Source organism: Capricornis sumatraensis, chromosome 3 (assembly GCF_032405125.1).
Source record: "Capricornis sumatraensis isolate serow.1 chromosome 3, serow.2, whole genome shotgun sequence".
Lineage (NCBI taxonomy): Eukaryota > Metazoa > Chordata > Mammalia > Artiodactyla > Bovidae > Capricornis > Capricornis sumatraensis.
In genome coordinates, this window is record NC_091071.1 from 7767547 (window position 1) to 7789061 (window position 21515).

Genomic DNA, 21515 nt, shown 5'->3' on the forward strand with positions numbered 1-21515 from the left:
TGAGGACAAGTAAGGTAGGTGTCCGCAGCAGGGACAGCCCCCCAGGGGTCCTGGGAGTAATCTTTCTGGAGAACAGCTCTGAATGCACACTGCGTCCCAAGCGTCACATGAATCCTTCCCATAACCCTGAAGTTGAGAGCTCCCCTACCTGAAACAGGATAAAGCTTAGCAGGAGGAAGCGGGCTCAGACAGGGGTAGAGCTAGGTGGAATGTGAGACCGGTCATCTGGCCCAGGGGTCCTGACCAGGATTCCGGCAATGCTCTGTTAATCTGCAGACAGTGTCATCTTACAGATGAAGGGAACTGCCGACCTGACCGTGGCCCGCTTTCTGTTGGCCCCCGGACTGTACTCCACTATTCGGTTGATCTCCCCAACAGGGCTGGTCCATCCATGGCACTCAGCCCTTCAGTGGCTCTTCTTGTCATCAGCCCTACATGGGCTCCCTCTCTACTTTCCCTCTTACTGGACATCCAGGCCCTTCAATCCATCAGAGCCCATGTTCTCCCTGTCCTCTCTTCCCTTCATACCCACCACCCCCATTTTGCCCAGCTAGGACCTGCTTAATCTTTGAGGGTTTACTCTAGGATCACCACCTCCAGGAAGCCCACCCTTCCTACCTCATGTCTCTTTTCCCCTTATATAGCATACCTGATAGAAAGGGAGGCAGATTCCTTCTTGAGGTAAATCCCTTGGCCCAGAATCAGCCAGGGATTTTGTTGGGACACAGAGTCTTAGATCTGGAATGGGGCCCCAAACTCTGCCTTTCCTGGAATCCCCAGGTGATGCCCAGTGGTGTTTATTAAAAAAAAAAAAAAACACACATGGACTTCATTGGCGGTACAGTCATTAAGAATCTGTGTGTCCATGCAGAGAACACGGGCTCGATCCCGGGTCCAGAAGATTCCACATGCTGTGGAACAGCTAAGCCCATGTGCCCTAACTACTGAGCCTTCATGCTGCAACTACTGAAGCCCGTGCTCCACAAAAAGAGAAGCCACTGCAATGAGTAGCCCATGAATTCCAACTAGAGAGTAGCCCTCCGCTGGCACAGCTAGAGAAAGCCTGTGTGCAGCAATGAAGACCCAGTGCAACCAAAAACAAATTTTTAAAAACCTTGAAAGAAAACCAACAACAGAGGGGCAAGGATCGAGGCCTTCCTCTACTTCTGAGACCCAGAATAATAAGCTCTTGCCCTGAATGTTTTTAAGTGCCATTGGCTCCAATCAGTTTATGCTTCAATAGCCCTGCCCAGCTGGAACCAGCCCCATTTGGCCCCCAAGGGTGCTCAGGGCTCACAGCAGGTGACTAGCAAAGCTGGGATTCCACAGTGATCTTTACCCAGTGAGGAGTCACAGCTGGGGGCGAGGTTGGAGGCAGCAAAGGGCTAGCCCAAGGTAGGGACATCACAGCCCTCAGCAGAAAGAGCACGGCCACCTCCCCTGGAGAGGGGCTCCAAACTTCCTGGGCGCCCTTCCCTTGCTGAGCAGCCCTAGGGGCTGTGGCCTGGCTGAGAGCACAGAAGCCTCTGTGAAGGGAGTGGGGAAAGCAGGGGAGGTGGAGAAGCAGCTCCTGTCCATCACAGGAAGCCCTGAAGCATCCATAGCTAGTGACTAAACGCCTGCTCCTTGGAAGGAAAGCTGTGACCAACCTAGACGCATATTAAAAAGCAGAGACATTACTTTGCCAACAAATCTCCATCTAGTGAAAGCTTTGGTTTTTCCAGTAGTCATGTATGGATGTGAGAGTTGGACTGTGAAGAAGGCTGAGCACCGAAGAATTGATGCTTTTGAACTGTGGTTTTGGAGAAGACTCTTGAGAGTCCCTTGGACTGCAAGGAGATCCAACCAGTTCATTCTGAAGGAGATCCATCCTGTATACTCATTGGAAAGACTGATGCTGAAACTCCAATACTTTGGCCACCTGATGCAAGGAACTGGCTCATTTGAAAAGACCCTAATGCTGGGAAGGTTTGAAGGCAGGAGGAGAAGGGGATGACAGAAGATGAGATGGTTGGATGGCATCACCGACTCAATGGACATGAGTTTGAGCAAGCTCCGGGAGTTGGTGATGGACAGGGAGGCCTGGCGTGCTGCAGTCCATGGGATCACAAAGAGTTGGACACAACTGAGTGACTGAAGTGAGCCGAGACCACAGCAGCCCCATACCCCAGAGGGGCTCCTCTACAGCAGCTTCAGCTCTCAAGATGAGCGCTGCCCACGGCCATCACCTATGGCCTTCGAGCTTCTAGCCCACAGACATGTGGCTTTCTACCAGCTGCCACTAGAGAAAGACTAGAAGTCCTTTCCTCCTTGCACCAGATCCATGGACCCCCTGCCAGCCTAGAAGTGGGGCAGGGCCCACCCCACTTCAGCCTCCAGCCTCTCTCATTTTGGGCTCACTGGAGACATAGGGTTATAGTTGCCCCTGAACAAGCGAGCCTTGGACTGAGGAAGGACGAGTTGCCCAAAGCCAGGAAAACACAGGCTTGTCTACACCAATCCTGGCCTCTCCTCTTCGTTGTTTACTCACCAAGTTGTGTTATAGACTCTTTTGCAACCCCATGAACTGTAGCCCGCTAGGCTCCTGTCTATGGGATTCTCCCGGCAAGAATACTGGAGTGGACAGCCATACCTTCCCCTCCAGGAGATCTTCCCAACCCAGGGATTGATGGATGCATTGGCAGGCGGAGTCTTTACCACCAAGCCACCAGACAAGCCCATATAGCCTCATAAAGACAGTGGTACTTCGATTTCACTGTTTGAACCCATGACTCTGTTATTATCTGCCCTCCGCCCCTACACAGCCACTCCCAATTCACTCATCTAGTCACTGCTCCACACCAAGTTCACTTTCTTCTTTTATTGGGAAGCAGACACAGGGCACACGGGGTGAGAAGCAGCCCGACGCCTCCCAGCGAGACCCAGGACAACAGCAGCCAGAGTCAAGGTCATCACAGTAGCCAGGCCTAAGCCCAGCATCAGCAGAGGGGGAGAGGAGGTGGGCCCTTCCACGCCACGGTCATTCATCTTCCCCAGGAAGATCAACGGCCCCACTGTGACGTCTGCTTCCTCCGTCACTGAAAGACAAGACATCCGAGGGTTAACCGAGTCCCCGAGCCAGGAATCAGGTGAGGGGTTTTGTTCTGCTCAACGGGCTGAACCAGTAGGTTTAGTTCTAGCAGCTGCATTAGTCTCCCAGACCCGAGATTATGGGCTGCCCTGGTGGCTCAGCAGTGAAGAATCTCTAGCCAACGCAGGAGACATGGGTTAAGGCATGGCTCCCCACTCCAGTATTCTTGCCTGGGAAATCCCACGGAAAGATGAGCCTGGCGGGTTATAGGTCCATGGGGTTGCAAAGAGTTGGGCCCGACTGAGCAACTTAACAATAACCCCCTGTGTGTCAGGACTCCAGGATGACTGCAGAATGGCCCTGGCCAACATCAGGTGGGGGCTTGGAGCCTCTCCCGCTTAGCTCTGAGATGGTATCCCCTGGAAATACATATTAAGTCCCTTCAGTAGGGTTTGACTATTTGGGACCCCATGGACTAGCCTGCCAGGTTCCTCTGTCCATGGGTTCTCCAGGCAAGAATACTGGAGTGGCTTGCCATGACCTCCTCCAGGGGATCTTCCTGACCCAGGGATAGAATCCATGTCTTTTATGTCTCTTGCATTGGCAGGCAGTTTCTTTACCATTAGTGCCACCCAGGAAGCCATCCCCTAGGGGTAAGCAGCTTTAAATGGGGAACAAGGACAGGACTGTCACCCTAAGGCAACAGCTGGTGCCTCTGAGAGGAGGGGCCTCCCGAGACCTACCTTGCCTGCGACTTCTTCGGGGAACAGGCTGGCCCTCCCGGTGGGACAGCCTCATGGAACGGCCTGAAATGCCGCAGCGCCCCTTGCTACAGCATCGACAGATGTCAGTGGGGCCTTCAACCGGGGACCACCTAAGAGTGAAATACAGGAAGTTAGACAGCTGTGCTGCCTGTAGGAAGCAGTTTGCTAACAGTGGGCACACTGGGAGAAATCAACATGAGCAAGGGTGGCTGGTCTTCCACCCCAGTCTGGTGTCTTTACCGGTTGGAGGACTTGCTGAAGGAACATGCTTTGTTTAGTTGGTCCGGGACTCGGTCAACCGGAGTGACCTTCAGGTGACAGGTGATATATATCTGGAAATAAGAGCAGCTATTACCAGGCAAATTTCTAGGCAGCTCAGTGACTGGTAAGCCAGTTCTTCAATAACCCTTAGCCTTTGAGGACAGAAGCCCACTTTAGAGACAGAAGGAGGCAGCTTCAAAGACCAGCTTGCCTAGAAGTCCAGAGCAAGTTGCACATTGGATTCTGAATCAGAACCCAACCCATCAGCTTTATTCCTAGTCTCTTTTACACTTCTCCAGTCTCTCAGCCGTGTCTCACTCCCAGGGCCTCATTAAATCAAAACCTTAGGAACAGGGAATCAAGCCCAGTGGGAACAGAATACAACTTTGCTGCTGGAATGGGAGGAATTTTGACAAGACCAGAGCTCAGGTCAGCCCAGGGCCTCTTGGTAGAGGCATCCACAACCAGAGGTCCCCCTCATACTCTAGGGGTCCCACACCCCCCACGCACACGCCCTGCCAAGGCACTTGAATGCCAGCTACCTGTCCTGAAGCCTTCGACATACAGAACCACAAGCTGTGGTCACCACCTAGTGGCTGAATGCACCAGCAGGGAAACAGTTTCGGAAACTTGAATCAGCCAGGCTGCACTCCCGTTGTCCGACTCCACCCCTTCTCACAACCCAAAGCAGCACTTCCTGGTCCTTTAGCATCCCTATTCTCAGCTTCTTCCCAGATGATGCTAACTGGGGCCGCAGATCCCCCCGAGCGCTTCCTCATTAGCTGTTGAGTAAGAGTCCATCTCCCCTGTACTCTAGCCACAGTTGGCCCAGCCACCTGCCCACCTTTGAGGGAGAGCCTTCCCAGAGGTCAGGCTGCCTTCCCTTGATCAAGATCCTCCTGTGGTCTTAGGTACCACCCCATCTTCAGATATGCAAATACTGGCTCAGGTGTCGGCCGTGATGGCCAGCGCCTGTGTGAAGCCTCATCTCCTCCTTCCCCTGGACCACCTGTGAGGTCAACACCCTACCCCAGCCAGGATCTTCTACCCTAAGACCCACAAGGTCATCGATCTGGGGACCAGGACCCTTCCCTCGTCTCGTCTTTCTCCCCAGCTCCATTCAAACACATGACCTGCCATTACAAAGCTTCAGGACAACACCCAGTAGCTTCAGTTGCACCTTTCATCACTGGCTGTAGCAAACGACTTCTGTTCTCAGGTGAGGAAGTAGCACCTGTGTGCTCATCTACAAATTTCCCACTGCTCACCTCTCAATGCCACCCAGCCACGTGAGCCTCTGGCTCAGTGCTCTGTAAACCTAGCTGCTTGTTAGAGAACTTAAATGGCTTTTGATGCATTTGTAAATAGACACTAGTGACTAGGCATGGCATAAAACACTAACAGAACCTAGATGGTAGGTACATAGCTCTTTGCTTTGAAATCCTTTCTCCTTCACATATTTTTAGATTTTAATGGAATGGGAAAGTTCATGTCAGATTCCACCCCAGTTAAGTGAAAATATATGGGATGATTAAATATCAGTATTTTGATGATCTTTCCAGGTGGTTAGTACAAGAGATAGAGCTGGAAATACTTGCTTTAATCACTGTTTCTTCTTGACCAGCTATCCCGAATTCCCATCCTTCCGCTCCTATCTCAGGAAAACTCACTTAAGAGCTACTTGAGGGCTTCCCTGGTGGTGCAGCGGTTAAGAATCTACCCGCTAGTGCAGGGGACACAGGTCTGATCCCTGGTCGGGGAAGGTCCCACACGCTGCGGGGCAACTAAGCCAGTGTGCCGCAACTACCGTGCCCCCTACTCTAGAGCCCACGAGCCCACACGAAGACCCAGCACAGCCAAAAGTGAATATTCAAAAAATGAAAGCATCTTGGTTTGCAAGATTCTACCAGCACTTTCTGGCTAGCTGCCAGTCCTACCTATTCTTCCTGCCAGTCATCACATGTGGTCCCAATTCTAGCTCACTCCCGCCTTAGTGTCAAGCTGAGCTTCCTAGCTTAGTGGTTCATCAACGGCACCTGAAGACTTGTTAGGAATGCAGGTGCCAGGCTCCACTCCAAGTCTATTGAACCAAACCCTGGAGGCTATGGGCTCAGCGGTCTAGTTCAACAAACCCTCCAGGTGATGCTGATGAACTCAGGGTTCAAGAAGTCACTGATCTAGCCTACGTTTGAGTTTGAGAGGCTAGCTAGTATGAGAAGTTCACACCTGCTTCCCTTGCCGCTTCTAGAAATCCTCCAGAAAAGCTGGCACCTGCTCTGATGAACTCCTTTACTCAGCCCATCTGGGTTCCAGTCCTGCTGACCTTGGTGAGGATGATGTCAGTGACCTGGTCACCAGATACTCAATGTCATCTGATGTGACCTGTCAGCTGAGTCCCCTGGGTCCCCCTCTACCTTGTTCTGTTTCCAGGATCCCTGACTCATTCCATCCTTCGTGGATTTTCTCACTCCATCCCACATGGATTTTCTACCAGTCTCTTAAGGCCTATGCTTTCCCAAAGATCTCACTGGAGATCATGGCTTTATTTGCTAAGTTACTAGGATAGGTCAGAACTATCAGATCACTGCTTAAGGGAACAGCTCGTGAGTGACAGCATCAGCTTAGGAAGCCTGGTCAGCCCGACCCTAAGAATTCAGGCTTATTCCAGGCTACTAAGCCATTACCATGTTTCTGGAGTCATTAGCAAAATGGAACACATCCACTGTGAACTGGAGGACCTCTGGTCTGGGTCTAGGTGCTTTGAAAGCAGACGAGGCATCAGTGAGACCATCGACGAGACAGCTTTGAAGAGAGCAAGTGAACACAGTTAGAGATGGAGAAGGTGACACAAGTCACATCCCAGAAGGGTCCCCGGAGAGGCAGGCCAGCCTCACCCGTGGAAGTCCACGATGGTGTGGTAAGGCGAGGTGCTCCAGTCTGCCGTCAGTGTGGCCACGCAGTGGTCCACGAACAGTCGCAGGGGCACGTGGCTGCCAGTGTGGACTTGGGCCTGGAGGTGGGCTCTATCTCCCAGCTGGAACGTGGGCGTAATCTTCTCGGCACTCCAGTTCTCTGCAAGGCATGCCGCGGGTGAGAGCCTGCCGGAGCACCCCATCCCCAACAGTTGCCCCCTCCCAGCCCACTTTGCTCACCCTCCATCAGGCGCAGAGAGAAAACCAGCTTCTCCTCCGAGAACACCGTGGTCCTGAATGGCACCCAGGTGGGCTGGATGGCCCAGCTACTCACATTGCCGTGCCTAGGAAGAAACGAGCAGCTGCCCACACCTGGCGTGCGGCTCTGGGCCCTACTAGAGACACTGTCCTCCTCTGGGGTGTGTCTGCCCACCTGCCTGAGCACCGCCCCACCGGATCTTGTCCAGGGAGGCCCTTCCACACATGCCTTGTTCCTTGTGCCTTCATTGAATCAACACCACTTCCCTCCCAGATCACAGTCAAGTTCAAAGCCTTTCTAGGTGTCCCTGGTGGCTCAAAGAATCCGCCTGCAATGTGGGAGACCTGGGTTTGATCACTGGGTTGGAAAGGTCTCTTGAAGGGAATGGCAACCCACTCCAGTATTCTTGCCTGGAGAACTCCATGGACAGAGGAGCCTGGCAGGCTACAGTTCACGGGGTCGCATAGAGCTGGACACAACTGAGCAACTTTTACTTACTCTGCACTCAACCCAGCACACAGGGCCAGGCCCTGTAGTTATAAGCCAGTCACCCGGTCCCCAAGCTTAATGCTCCAAGGTCACAGGCACGTGCTTCATGCTGGGGCCTCCTCGACCCTCACTCAGCTACAGAGTGCAGGTTGTCATGGTCAAGGTCAGAGCTTGGAACCCACCTCTGCTCTACCAAGCGAGCCTTTCTGAACTGAGGGGGCAGGGCAGCCCTGCAGCTTCCCCCAGGAGGCAGCTGTGGCCCCGGCCAGTTTCAGGGGCTCCGAGCAGAGGCCGCAGGGCCACCCTTACCAGGACTGAGGGCGGCAACCACAGCCCCAGCCCCTCCCCTGTCCTCACAGCCTCGCTGCCAGGTGCTGCCAGGAGGCTGACATGCTTGCCAAGGAGCCTCTGGGCCAGGGGCGGCCACACAGACCTGGGGTAGTGGCACTCGATTGGGACCTCCACGCGGTTAGTCCTCAGGATGGACAGGTTTCCTGCAGGGTGGGGGCTGTGGAGCAGGAAGGTACTGTACACCAGGGCATCGTCGGTCACCTGAGGGAAAGGAAGGGGTTAACTCTACCAGCATCACCTGCCCCAGGTGTGCCCAGCAAGGGGCTGGGGGGCCAGGGCTGCTGGAAGTGGAGAGAACACAGGCCCTGGGCTCAAAGCCCACTTCGCTGACCCATGGGAGGGCCTGCACAGGCACCCCACTTCGCACCTCGTTTCACCACAAAACAGTGACACTTCCCCGGGGGTCTGGACCAGCTCCGTGTCACCAACAAGCAGCACCCTGTGACCAGAGGCCTTGGGTGTGAGCACCCGTCTCAAGCTGCTGCCCCCCACCCCGAGACACATACACCATTTCCTTTTCCAGGGAATGCCAGGGGCCCAAGAAGGCCCCCAGGAAGAGGCTAGAAAGTTCCAGGAATTTCAACTCACTGCCACAGCGGTTACCACCTAACTCACCCTCCTTCTGACTTATTCTCACGCTCATCTCGCAGAGGGGGCAGCTGGTTTTGTGGCTGCCCAAGGCCGGAAGAGCACCAGCAGGTGCTGCTGGGCAATTTGCATCCTCTCCCAACAACCCCCTCCCAACAAGCAGCTGCCCAGCCCGCCCTCACCGCTCAAACTTCAGGAGTGAGTCCTAGCTGTCCATTAGCGAGTCCCCAGGTGGAGAAGCTGCATATTTGTGGGACTCGGTGCAAAGGGAAAATGTGGGGCTCCTTGTCCAACAGGAAAGAAGTCAGGACAGTGGAGCAACATTAAAGCAAGCAGGGTCCCCAGGGTCAGCGCAGGGGGTGTTCCCCACAAGCCGCCGGAGCCCCACGTGATTTTTCCCACGTGATTCTCATCTGAGAGACCGGGCAAGCTGCCCAGCTGTGCTCCACGGTGGAGGCATAGGGGAATCTTACAGATACTGACATCTGCCCCCAATTCCATCCCAATTTCAGATGGAATATGGGAACCAGGAGTTCTAACCACTCCCCAGGTGACTCTGATGCCCTAAGACTGGGAGCTACTAGGTTAGGATAATTTCTTAACTCTGAGCAGCTCTGGCTTGCCTAAGCTCTCCCCAAGGAAATGAGGTCCAGGTGGCTTCAAGTTCAGCCCTGGGGACCACCCTGAGACCAGAGCTCCCGAGGAGGACTCCAGGGGCTGAACTTGCCCTGCCCCTAGCCAAACTGAGACCAGAGTCCAAGGGCCAGCTGGGTCAGGGGCGTAAGGGAGGGGAGGATAGACCCTCTGAGGGGCAGCAGGAAGCTGATCCAGGAATTGTGCACCCGCTGGCCAGTGCACCCGGCCCTTGCTAGGAGGGCCCTCCTACCCAGGCTCTGCCCCTCCCCCTCTCCTTGGGGGGGCTGTCTGGCCTGAATTACTCAGCTTTCCCCCTGCACACACACCCCCATTTGAGACTGCCCCCACGGGACACACACTTTGAGCCTCTTCAACCACGATGCCCTTTGACCCTGCCCTCAAACAACTTTCAACGCAAGGCTTCAAAGCCATTAACATGAATAAGGGACACCAAGATAGGTTTTTTTTTCCCCTGTGATGACTTCTGGGCTTTTCTGAGGTTTCAAAATTCACCTCTTCCATACAACTTTCTAGGGCCCCATGAAAACACTGGGTTACCTGCAGAGTATCCCATCACGCACGCCCCCGCACCCATGTTGACTATATGTCTTCTGGTTGCCCCTTAGGGGTTAGAAGTCCTCAGGAATCAGAGTGGGAGGTGCCCGGTCTGGCGCAAAATGCACTGCCACTCCTGCTCTCCACCCATCTCCCCAATTTTGGCACCTAGAGGCAGAACTCCCCCACCCCAGCGCCACCAAGGCCCGGCTTCAGGTCTCAGCGGCTCCACCACCCAGCTCCCCCGCATGAAAGGGATCCACCCCAGCCCCACCTTGCACCCACACTCTACATCACCGGCCCCCTCCCGTGTCACCCCACCAAAGCCGGGGCTGCCGAGGGGGTGCCAAGCCTCACCTGCAAGATGTTGCCACACTCGTGCAGCCCGACCGCAAACCTAACCACGCCATCCGTGTCCACGGAGGCCAGCGGCTCACAGTTGTGGGGGCCCAGGGTGAGGTCCGCAGGCTGGATGAGCTTCCCGGTGCCGAAAAGGTCTTTGTCGACCGTGACCACCAGCTGGGCCTCCTGACACTCCACCATCACGGTGGGCGGCTTCGATGGCCTGAAGCGCTCGGTTTCATCATCCCAGAAGGGCTGGGGGCTGCAGAGCTCCGTGCTTCCCCAGAGCAGAAAGCAGAAGAACAGCCTAGAGTACGGCCCCATGGTGCCCACGAAGCCACTCCCACCTACTGCGACTCCTGGGCAGGCGCCACCCACTGTCTTATACCCCTGATGATGGCCACTCACACCTGGGCTCCCTACCACCCCTCTTCCCCAGCCAATCAAGTGGGCCAGGCCCCTGATGCTCAAAGTGGCCCCCGGGCCCGCAGCACCGGCCTCACCTGGGAGCTTGTTCAAAGGCAGACTCTGGGACTTCTCTGGTGGCCAGTGGTCAGGAAGGCATGCTTCCACTGAGGGGGGGATGGCTTCAACCCCAGATAGGGGAGCTAAGATCCCGCAGGCACCACGGGCAGGCCAAAGAAAGAGAGAAGCGCAGACTCTCTGACACAGCCCAGGCCGCCTAAGTCAGGACCGGTCTCCCTCTCCGTCCCCAGGTGATCTGTATTCACATTAAGCTTTGAGAAGCATCAGCTGGTAGCCTGGTCAGACATAGCTTCTCACCCCTTCCCTCCTTCCACCCTTTGCTGGCCTTTCCCTCATCACCTAGAGAGGGAGCTACCCTGGATCCTTAAAGGGGGGTGTGTGGGTTGCTCAGTCGTGTCTGACTCTTTTCAACCCCATGGACTGTAGCCCACCAGGCTCCTCTGTCCGTGGGATTCTCCAGGCAAGAAGACTGGAGTGGGTTGCCCTTTCCTTCTCCAGGGGATCGTCCCGACTCAGGGATCGAACCCACGTCTCTCACGTCTCCTGCATTGGATGCGTATTCTTTCCCACTGTGACACCTGGGAAGCCTGGATTACTGGGGGATACCAGGAGAAAGCCCTTGACTAAGGATTGATTAAGGATGAGGAGAATTTTATCAGAGATGGGAGCTCTTTCCAAGCAGAGAAACCATGGTATCATTAGGAGGCCAGGGAATGTTGTGGGCTGCTGCTCAACTTTATTTTTTTTTTATAAGATTGCATTTTTCGAAATTTATTTATTTGGCTGCACCAGGTCTTGGTTGTGGCACGTGGGATCTTTAGTCATGGCATACAGGATCTAGTTCCCTGACCAGGGATCGAACTTGGGCCCCCTGTATTGGGAGCATGGCGTATTAGCCGCTGGACCACCACGGAAGTCCTTGCTGCTCAACCGCATAGGAGGTAGCAGGGAAGGGCAGTTCAGGCAGAGGGATCTGTGTGAACAGAGGTGTAGACAGGGCACTGGGTAGACTTGAGGGAAAACCTCAGGAACTCAGAGCTGCTGGAGCCTCAGGTCCCTAGGGGACAGAGTGACAGTTTAGGGGGCTGGGGAAGTAAATTGGGGCAGGATCCTGAAGGTGCTAGGCTGAGATGCTGGACTTTATTCTTGGTGAGAGAGGTAGGGTGGGGAAGATGAGTGACCTGGCCAGCTCTAGTTGGGGAAGGGTAGGTCTGAAGACAAGAGTCAGGGGGGCTACTGCACCGGTCCTGGTTGGGGAGGTGGAGAAGGACAGACAGACAGGGTGAGCCCTTCCTCACGGCCTACTCCTTTCCAGGTCTGGGTGAGATTCCTTCAAGAGGAGAGAAAGAACTCAAAATAGTCACGGCGTTAAATTCCTAGGGGCAGAAGTGATACCAAGCAGGGCGCTGTGGGGCTCCTGGACAAAAAGGCTTTCTGTATCCCCCATTTCTTTGATTTCAGGAGACAGCCTTCATTCAGCCCCCATGCCCTTCCCTGGGTTCCAATGGGCAGATTCAAGCACTTGTTAATTAGGGAACGGAGGGGATTTGAGACCAGGGAGAAACAGTCAAGAGCAGCCTTGGGGCAAGGTGCCCTTTCCCCACGAATGGGTACACACAACAGTATCTTTGAGCTATTTTGCAGATACTGAAAGCCCCTCCAGGTGGGAGAAGTTAACGATTACCAACGGTGTGCTGCCCTCAAACACATAGACCCCAGACCATTTGGACCTGAAGGTTGATGATGCTGACTCCTACGTGCCTCACCAACCCAAGAAGAATGTCCACGAGCTGATCATGCCTGCTTTGAACAATTGCTATAAAACTTTTCACTGTCTTCTCCAAGAGGGGGGACACACAGTTTTGAGAGTATTAGCCTACTGTGTCCCCCTTTGTCTGGAAAAGTAACAAAGTTATCCTGTTCTCCCTCACCCAGAACTCTGTCTCTGTGATCTGATCCAGCACTGGTGTAGAGAGAAGCTGAGCTTTTGGCACCAGAAGTGCAGGCGTGCTTGCTAAGTCCCTTCAGTCCGACTCTTTGCAACCCCATGGGCTGTAGCCCTCAAGGCTCCTCTGTCCATGGGATTCTCCAGGTGAGAATACTGGAGTGGGTTGCCATGCCCTCCTCCAGGGGATCTTCCCAACCCAGGGATGCAACCGGCCACAGTCTCATGTCTCTTCATTGGCTACCACCGGAAGTGTGTGCTCTTGTAAATGTTTGCTTCTAATTCCCAGGTGGCTCAGATAGTAAAGAATCTGAGCTACAGTCCACAGGGTTGCAAAAAGTCGGACACGACCAAGCAACTAACACTAACTGAAGGGATTGAACCATACTTGTAAGTTGCTTAAGTATATACTTCCTAGGTGTTTTTTGTTTTTGTGTTAATAAACTTGTTATTTTGTTAATAAACGTGTGTGTTTTTGTTAATAAACTTGTGGGAAAATAAATGAAAGGGAGAGATTACCCCCACCACTTCCTCTGACTTGATCAACACAGGTGGGGGTGTGGTGGGAGAGAAGCAGATGAGAGTTCAAGCTCCAAGGTTGCCTGGGCGGCCTGCCCACCACAGCAGAAACCACCTGGGTTTCCTGCCTAGCAGGCCCACAGGCAGAGAGCCAGCTGTGGCCTGAGGCCCCCGAAGGACAGCTAGCCGAAGAGACTGTGTCCTCTGCTGGGAAAGGGACCCCTCAGTCCTACAGCTGTGTTCTCAGATTGTGCTGAGAGTAGGGTGGGGTTGATGGGATGAGCGACCAGGGAGGGCATCCCTGAAGCCATCGGCCCCTCTCCTCCTTGGAGTTAACCCCCCTTAGAGGGCTTCCTTGGTGGCTCAGATGGTAAAGAATCCTTCTGCAATGCGGGAGACCTGGGTTCGATGCCTGGGTCTGGAAGATCCCCTGGAGGAGGGCATGGCAACCCACTCCAGTATTCTTGCCTGGAGAATCCCCATGGACAGAGGAGCTTGGAGGGCTACAGTCCATGGGGTCGCAGAGTCGGACACGACTGAGCAACTAAGCATATCATAGCATGGAGGGCTTCAGGGGAAAAATAGATAAGAATTGGTGAGCGTAGGGGGAGTCTGGGTGAGAGTCTATATGCACACGGGTGGTGGTGAGCATGTGTATTGCTGTTTTTCAAAACAAGGACCAGAGACAGCACCCCTGGGAGCATGGCCAGTCCAGCCCCACCATACCAGCCAGACCAGATTCTGGACCCTTTACATTTTTTCTGAGAAGTGCTGCCCCCTGGCGGCCAGAATGCACCAAAGCGGCGGCACCAGCTCAGAGCATTTTCCCTTACTTAAAACTTTTTAAAGCCCGGGTGTCGTAATGTTGCTTTAGTCACTAAGTCGTGTCTGATCCTTTTGGGACCCTCATGGGCTGTAGCCTGCCAGGCTCTTCTGTCCATGGGCTTTACCAGGCAAGAATACTAGAGTCGGTTGCGCAGGGGATGTCTCGACCCATGGATGGAACCCACTTCTCCTGCACTGCAGCTGGATTCTTTACTGCTGAGCCACCTGGGAAGCCCAAAGCCCATAGTGGTTTCTAAAATACTATTCCTCTTTAAATGCAGGACTCAAGTCTCCTTGGAGAAATGGCTGATTCCAGGACTGGGGCCGGGAAAGTCCAGGGTGAATCTGGAACATCTTGTTATGCAAAAAAAAAAAAAAAAAAAAGCTCACAAAATGATAAGGATGTGTCAGAAGAACATAGGAGCCAAATGAATGGGGTAGGGTTGTGGTAACTGGCCCACCTGGGGACAACTGTCCACCAGAATGAATGAAGACAATAAGACAGCACATTGAAAAAAATAAGAATTCATGAGTGTCCGTGCAGAAGCTAAAAACACACAAATGAGAAAGCTTTTCCCATAAAAAGGGAGACTTCCTTATAGTACAATGCAGACTAATGATTGTAGAAGGAGAAACAGATTCAGAAAATAACCATTTGCAATCATCACAGTAGTAACAGATGCAGGCAAGAAGTATTAGTGCAGGTTAACAATCAGCTGATGATGGGTGGGGAACGGATGGATTAGGAGTTTGGGATTAGCAGATGCAAACGATGACATACAGAATGGGAAACAGGGAATTCCCTGGCAGTCCAGGGGTTAGGACTTGGCACTTTCATTACTGTGGGCCCACTGTTCAGTCTCTAGTCAGAGAACTAAGTTCCCGTAGGCCACATGGTGCGACAAACACAAACAAATGGGAAGCAGCAAGGCCCTATTGTAAGCACAGGGAGCTGCATTCAATATCCTGCGATAGGGCACTTCCCTGGTGGTCCAGTGATTAAGACTCTGCCCTGCAAAGCAAAGGATGTGGGTTCGATCCCTGGTCAAGGAACTAAGATCCCACATGTCTCGGGGAAGCTAAGCCCATGTGCTGCAACTACTGAGCATGTGCCCCGCAACTAACACCTGACAAAGCTAAATAAATAAGACTTTAAAAATATCCTATGAGACAGATTCACTGGTAGCTTAGTGGTTAGGACTCAGCCTCTCACTGCCGAGGGCTGGGGTTCAATCCCTGGTCAGGGAACTAGGATCCCACATGCCCAATGGGGAGGCCAAAGTTAATTCTTTTAAAACTTTCAATGAAAGTGAAAGTCGCTCCGTCGTGCCCGACTCTTTGTGACCCCGTGGACTATTCAGTCCATGGAATTCTCCAGGCCAGAATATTGGAGTGGGTAGCCTTTCCCTTCTCCAGTGGATCTTCCCGATCCTGGAATCAAACCAGGGTCTCCTGCATGGGCAGGCAGATCCTTTATCACTTAGCCACCTGGGAAGCCCCTTTACAGTGGATACATCTGGCAAATAGCACTTTAGCCACGTTGTCAGAGTTAACCATTAGTCGAATAAACACTATATTTAGTGGGATAAAAGGACATCATGTGCCTCCTCATGAGAAGAGATGATGCCCAGTGGCTTTTTTTCTTTTCTTTCGCCCCAAGTCATGTGTGATCTTATTTCCAAGACGAGGGATCGAACCCAAGCCCCCTGCGTTGGAAACGTGGAGTCTTAACCACTGACTGGACTGCCAGGGAAGTCCTGATGCCCAGTGTTTAGGAAAAGGTTATGTATGTGTAAATAGACATGTGTGTATGTGAAAACACATGTACATGTATACATATGTGTGCATGTATATGGATAAATATGTGATACATAGCAAATTACATATACACACATATTACATATATACAGAAAGAAAGCTTATATAGCAAAATGTTCATATTTGCTCTATATGGGTAAAGGGTAAAGAGGATTTCAAAATAAGATTAAAAATAAACCCTTTCTAGGTCAGATTCAAGTGAAAGAGAGGACCATCGGGATCTGTTTTCAGAAGAAGGCTGTTAACCAGTTTCCAAAAGCAATGCCTGAAACAAAATATGAAGAAAACAAAGAGATGTGTAAGATTTGTGAGGAATAATTTATGAAAATCATCAAAGAATATAATCTAGTTAGAGATTCCATATTCATGGGTGGGAAATGCAATCTCAAAGATATCAGTTCTCCCAAAATTAATTGGTAAGCTCTATCAAAATCCCAACAGGTTGTGTGTGTGAGTGCATGTGTGTGTGTGAGTGCATGTGTGTGCATGAGTGTGTGTGTGTTTGACTTAACAAAACTAATCTAAAATTTATATAGAAAGGCTGAGTTGGCCCTTTACTTGGCCGTGAAGCAAGACTTTTGGAGAAAAAGAACAATGTGAGAGACACACCCTAACAGATACAAAGACGTATTATAGAGCCATGGTAATGAAGGCAGGGTGCTGTTAGGACAAAAAAAAAGTACAGTGGAATAGACAAGAGAGCCCAAAACAGCCCTGCATATGTGGAAATATGATGCACGACAAGGGGAACAGATGGGCCGCTCAGTGATAGGAGCTGTGACAAGTATTATCCATATGGGGGGGAAATTGGATTTCTATCTCATACATAAAAATGAATCCTAGAGAAATGAAAAAGCTGAACGTGAAAGAACAAAAATTAAGACATTTAGAAGGAAATACAACCTCGCAGGGCAGAGTGAGGTGAAGGGTATTTCCTAAATATGACCCCGTGCCCTCCCTCCACAAAAAAGCACAAATTATGAGAAAGGTGACATTTTTAGGGCACTTTCATAAATAATAATAAAATAGCTATAATAAAAATAATTACCATTCACCATGTATTCATAACACACGGGGACTAGGCTGAGTACCCTAATCCTTATACCCATCTAGGGAAGTGTCATTGGCCCCATTTCACAGATGTGCAAACTAAGACTCAGACAAGTGGTACCCAAGGTCACACAGCCAGGGAACAGCCAAAGATTTCATTGCAGATTAATCGGACTCCAGTTCCTGTTCTTCTGTCTCTAACCTTTACTGTCTCTCTGACACTTTACAATAAAGTCAGTTCAGTCAATACCACACAATTGTGTTATGGGCTGGAGGTAGACATGCCCAGATAAATAACTCCAATACAAACAAGGGTTGGGATTTATGGATATGTGCCTGTCTCCCCCAACTATTCATAGTAGATACTCAATAGGTGCTTTAAAATATAGGACTTTCTACCTGTCACCCTGGGAAGACAAGCTAACTGATGTGTGATTGAGAATAGTGAGAACTGTGGGGCAGCTGAAATTTGCCACACACACACACACACGCAACACTGATACTACTACCATTGCATGAACTCTGTAGCCAGACTTTAGCTGGAGAGACCCTGACGGGCTGAGATTTGGCACATTTCTTTGTGCATTGGGAGAAATGGAGAGAGATTTAGGGGTATAAAGAGCAAGCCGATCGGGAAAACTTTTCACTATTTCATTATTAAATGTCAAATTGTGTACAACATTTACAGCCCACTTGACAGAGTGAGTGACCTTTTTAGTGTGTGTACGCACACACATATATATTTGGCTGTCCTGCGTCTTAATTGTGGCACGTGGGATCGTCAGTCTTTGTCCGGGGCATGCAGGATCTTTATTTATTCTTTAGTGGCATGAGGGATGCAGGATCTTTAGTTGCCGCATATGAACTCTTAGTTGCAGAATATGGAATCTAGACCCCTGACCAGGGTTCGAACCTGGGCCTCTTGCATCAGAAGCATGGAATCTTAGCCATTGGACCACCAGGGAAGTCCCTGAGTGTGTCACCTTGATCACAGCTAAGAAGAATGGATTTTTGTACAATGTTTTGGCTTTTAATTACAGAGTGTTAAAAATTACCTTTAAAAATAGTGTTGGAAATTCCTTGGTGGTCTAGTGGTTAGGACTCTCACTGCTAAGGACTGGTCATAGAACTAAGATCCCACAAGCCTCTTGGTGTGGAAAAAAAAGAAAAACGTGTCTAAAGAGAAAATGAAATACATCTCCTCCCACCCCCAACTATTGTTACCAGTTTGTAATGAATCCTTCCAGACAATTTTTCTATGCTTATAAAAATCACTTAAAAATACACTTACTATATGCAATGTTGTGTCCTAGATTGGATCCTGGAACAGAAAAAAAAGACATTAGTGGGAAACGTGGTATATTCAAATAAAGACTGGTTAATATTAACGCACCAATGTTAATTTCTCGGTTTTGACAAATGTGTTGTGGTTCTGTAAGATTCTTAACATTATGGGAAACTAGGTGAAGAATTTATAGGAATCTGTGTACTATTTTGGCAATTTCTCTGTAAACCTAAAATTATTCTAAAAGATTATTTTAAACATGCACTTTAAATGGGGATTATATTCTACACTGTTCCACAATCCGCTTTTTCTTATAAGATGTGGAGGACATTTTTCATGCTGAAAATCACTCCATTCTTTTTGATGGCTGTCTAAAACAGCACTGTACAGAGGTAACCACAATTTATCCACCAATGTCCTCATGCTGAACATGTGGATGGTTGTAACTTTTTCTGCTGTTACACTAGAACTTCCTTGTCCATCTATCTTTCCGTATCTGCTTAGATATTTCTTTAGGATCAATTCTGAGAAGTGGATTTTTGGGTCAAAAGGTATATATGATGGGACTTCCCTGGTGGTCCAGTGGTTAAGACTCTGTACTTCCACTGCAGGGGACATGAGTTCGAGCCCTGGTTGGGCAACCAAGATTGGATTCCCACATCCTGCACCACACATGGTACAGCCAGGAAAAAAAAAAAAGAACAAAACAAAAAAACCTAGTTAAGATGGTAAGTTTTTTGTTAAATATATTTTTCTGCTTAAAAATAAAATAAAATAAAAGTTTTAAAATATTTCATTAAAAAAAAAAATCCAGTTTTTTCTGCTGCCAGAAGTTTCCTCTGCACCATTGGTTGCCCAATACAAGGCACATCCCTCGGGATCTTTTTGCCTTGGCAACCCTCAGGCTGCTTCTGAAACAAAGGGCTGGATAAACATAATGGCCTCCACTTCTGGTCATTCCAAACTCTCCATCAGCACCAGTGCTGCCCCAAACACGCTCCCGGTCGAAGTCCATGGAAAGATCAAAGAATGAACTTTCAGTGACTCAAGGGGGCGATACAGGGCCTATCTCTTCTATCCTCTGATTTCACTTTCGGGTATTCTGTGGAAACTGCATTTTGTCACTGTGCAAACGTATCTCACAATGGGACTTTCATTTCCCAACAACGTGTTGCAACGGACTCCCACTTCAGCCTAGAAAAACACACCAAGAAGGAAGGGTGATGTGGGCCGTTGTATGATTTAACACGACAGATTTCCTCTGAATAGGCGGGGCTGTTGGAGGTGCTCAGGGGAATTCCTTGGTGGTCTAGTAGTCAAGGGACTTCCCAGGTGGCTCCGTGATAAAGAATCTGACTGCCAGTGCAGGCGATGTGAGTTCAATCCTTGGGTCGGGAAGATTCCCTGGAGGACGAAAGGGCAACCCACTCCAGTGCTCTTGCCTGGAGAATCCCAAGGACAGAGGACCCTGGTGGGCTACAGTCAACAGGGTCTCACAGAGCGACCAAGCAGCAACAGCCAGTGGTTTGTTCAGGGTCTGTGCCCTTTCAACGCCATGGGCCTGAGTTTGATCCCCGGTCTGGGAACTAAGGTCCACAGGCCACTCAAGCCAAAAACAGAGAAGAAACGAATTAGGAGTTCTTGTCATGACTATCCTAAACGGAGTCATCACAGTTTTGGGATGCCACCACCCTCCCAGGGGGCAGAAGAGCTGCTCCACTTGGGAAAGGCGGTCCAGAATTTGGGGCCCTCGTGGAGATCTACTCACACATCTCACACCAGGTTTTCCTACTATTCAGCCAAGCCCAGCTGCTTCCAAAGGATCTTTTTTTTTTTGGCCTCACCCCTCGGCATGCAGGATCTTAGTTTCCCAACTAGGGATCAAACCTGTGCCCCCTGCACTGGAAGCTTGAAATTCCTAACCACTGGACGGTCAGGGAAGTCTCCTCCATAGGATCTTTGAGAAGGTAAATTGGTGAATCAACCCCCTGGGCACCTGCTGTTTCTCACACCAGGGAAAACCCCTTGTCAGAATCCATTTTCACACACATTTTGAGAAGTGCTAAAAACTTTTTTGCTTTTATTTTGCAAGGGTAATCTGTATTGTTTTTGTAAGTCATCTATGACTTTTAAGAAAATGTCTTATGTTGAAATACTAATTATAGATTCACAGGAAATTACAAAGAAATGTATAGGGAAGGACTGGTAATCCAACGGCTATGACTTTGTGTTCCCAGTGCAGGGGACACAGGTTCAATCCCTAGCAAGGGAACTAGACCCCACATACCACAACTAAGACCCAGATAAATAAATTTTTTTAAAAAGAAAAGAAATGTACAGGGAAGCCCCATGAAACCCTCCTGGCTTCCCTGGTAGCTCAGATGGTAAAGAATCCACCTGCAGTGCAGGAGACCCCGGTTGAATTCCTGGGTCGGGAAGATTCCCTGGAGAAGGGACAGGCTACCCATTACAGTATTCTTGGGCTTCCCTAGTGGCACAGACGGTAAAAAATCCGCCTGCAATGTGGGAGACCTGGGTTCGATCCCTGGATTGGAAAGATCCCCTGGAGGAGGGCATGGCAACCCACTCCAGTATTCTTGCCTAAAGAAATCCCATGGACAGAGGAGCCTGGTGGGCTACAATCCATGGGGCTGCAAAGAGTTGGACATGACTGAGCGATTAACACTTTCACTTTCTTCTTACCTAAGCTGTACGTTAAGTATATGTTCAGTTTTTAAAGCAACTGCTAAACTATTTTCCAGAGGGCTGGACCATTTTACGTACCCACCAGCAATGTATGAAGGATCCAATTTCTCCACGTCCTTGTTAGCATTTGTTACTGTCACTATTTATTTTAGCAGTTCTGAAACGTGTGTGGTGATGGCTTATCCCAAGCTTAATTTGCATCTCCCTAATGGCTGGTGATGTTAAACACCTTTCATGTGCTCCTTGCCACCCATATACTTCCTTTGGTGAAATGTCTCTTTGTGGTTTGCCCATCATCTAATTGGATTATTGGTTTTGTGTGTGTATGCGTGTTCAGTTTGTTTAATGTTGAGTTCTGAGAGTTCCTTACATATTCTAGATAGGAATACCTCTATTCATTTAGGTGGTATACCCATACAGTGGAATATTACTGAGCCATAAAAAGGAATAAAATACAGATACATGCTATGACAGGAATGACTTTTGAAGACTATACTAGGTGAAAGGAGCAGAACACAGAAGGCCCCATATTAGAGGACTTCACTTCCCGGAAATGCCCCCGAATGGGCAAATCCGTAGGGATAGAATGTAGATGAGCAGCTGGCAAGGGCTGGAGGAGGGGGAGAAGGGATTGACTGACAATGCGCACAGGGT

General features: G+C 50.4%; 1 protein-coding gene across 1 annotated transcript; it reads right to left on the reverse strand.

The window, feature by feature from the left end:
- Positions 1-2859: 2859 nt before the first annotated feature.
- ZP3 (zona pellucida glycoprotein 3) lies at positions 2860-10551 on the reverse strand. The gene is made up of 8 exons (XM_068969242.1): positions 10243-10551; positions 8189-8307; positions 7248-7351; positions 6990-7167; positions 6780-6897; positions 4075-4166; positions 3814-3944; positions 2860-3077 (listed from the first exon to the last, which is right to left on the reverse strand). Exons 1-8 carry the CDS (start codon positions 10549-10551, stop codon positions 2860-2862), a joined length of 1269 nt encoding a protein of 422 aa, XP_068825343.1.
- Positions 10552-21515: the final 10964 nt, after the last annotated feature.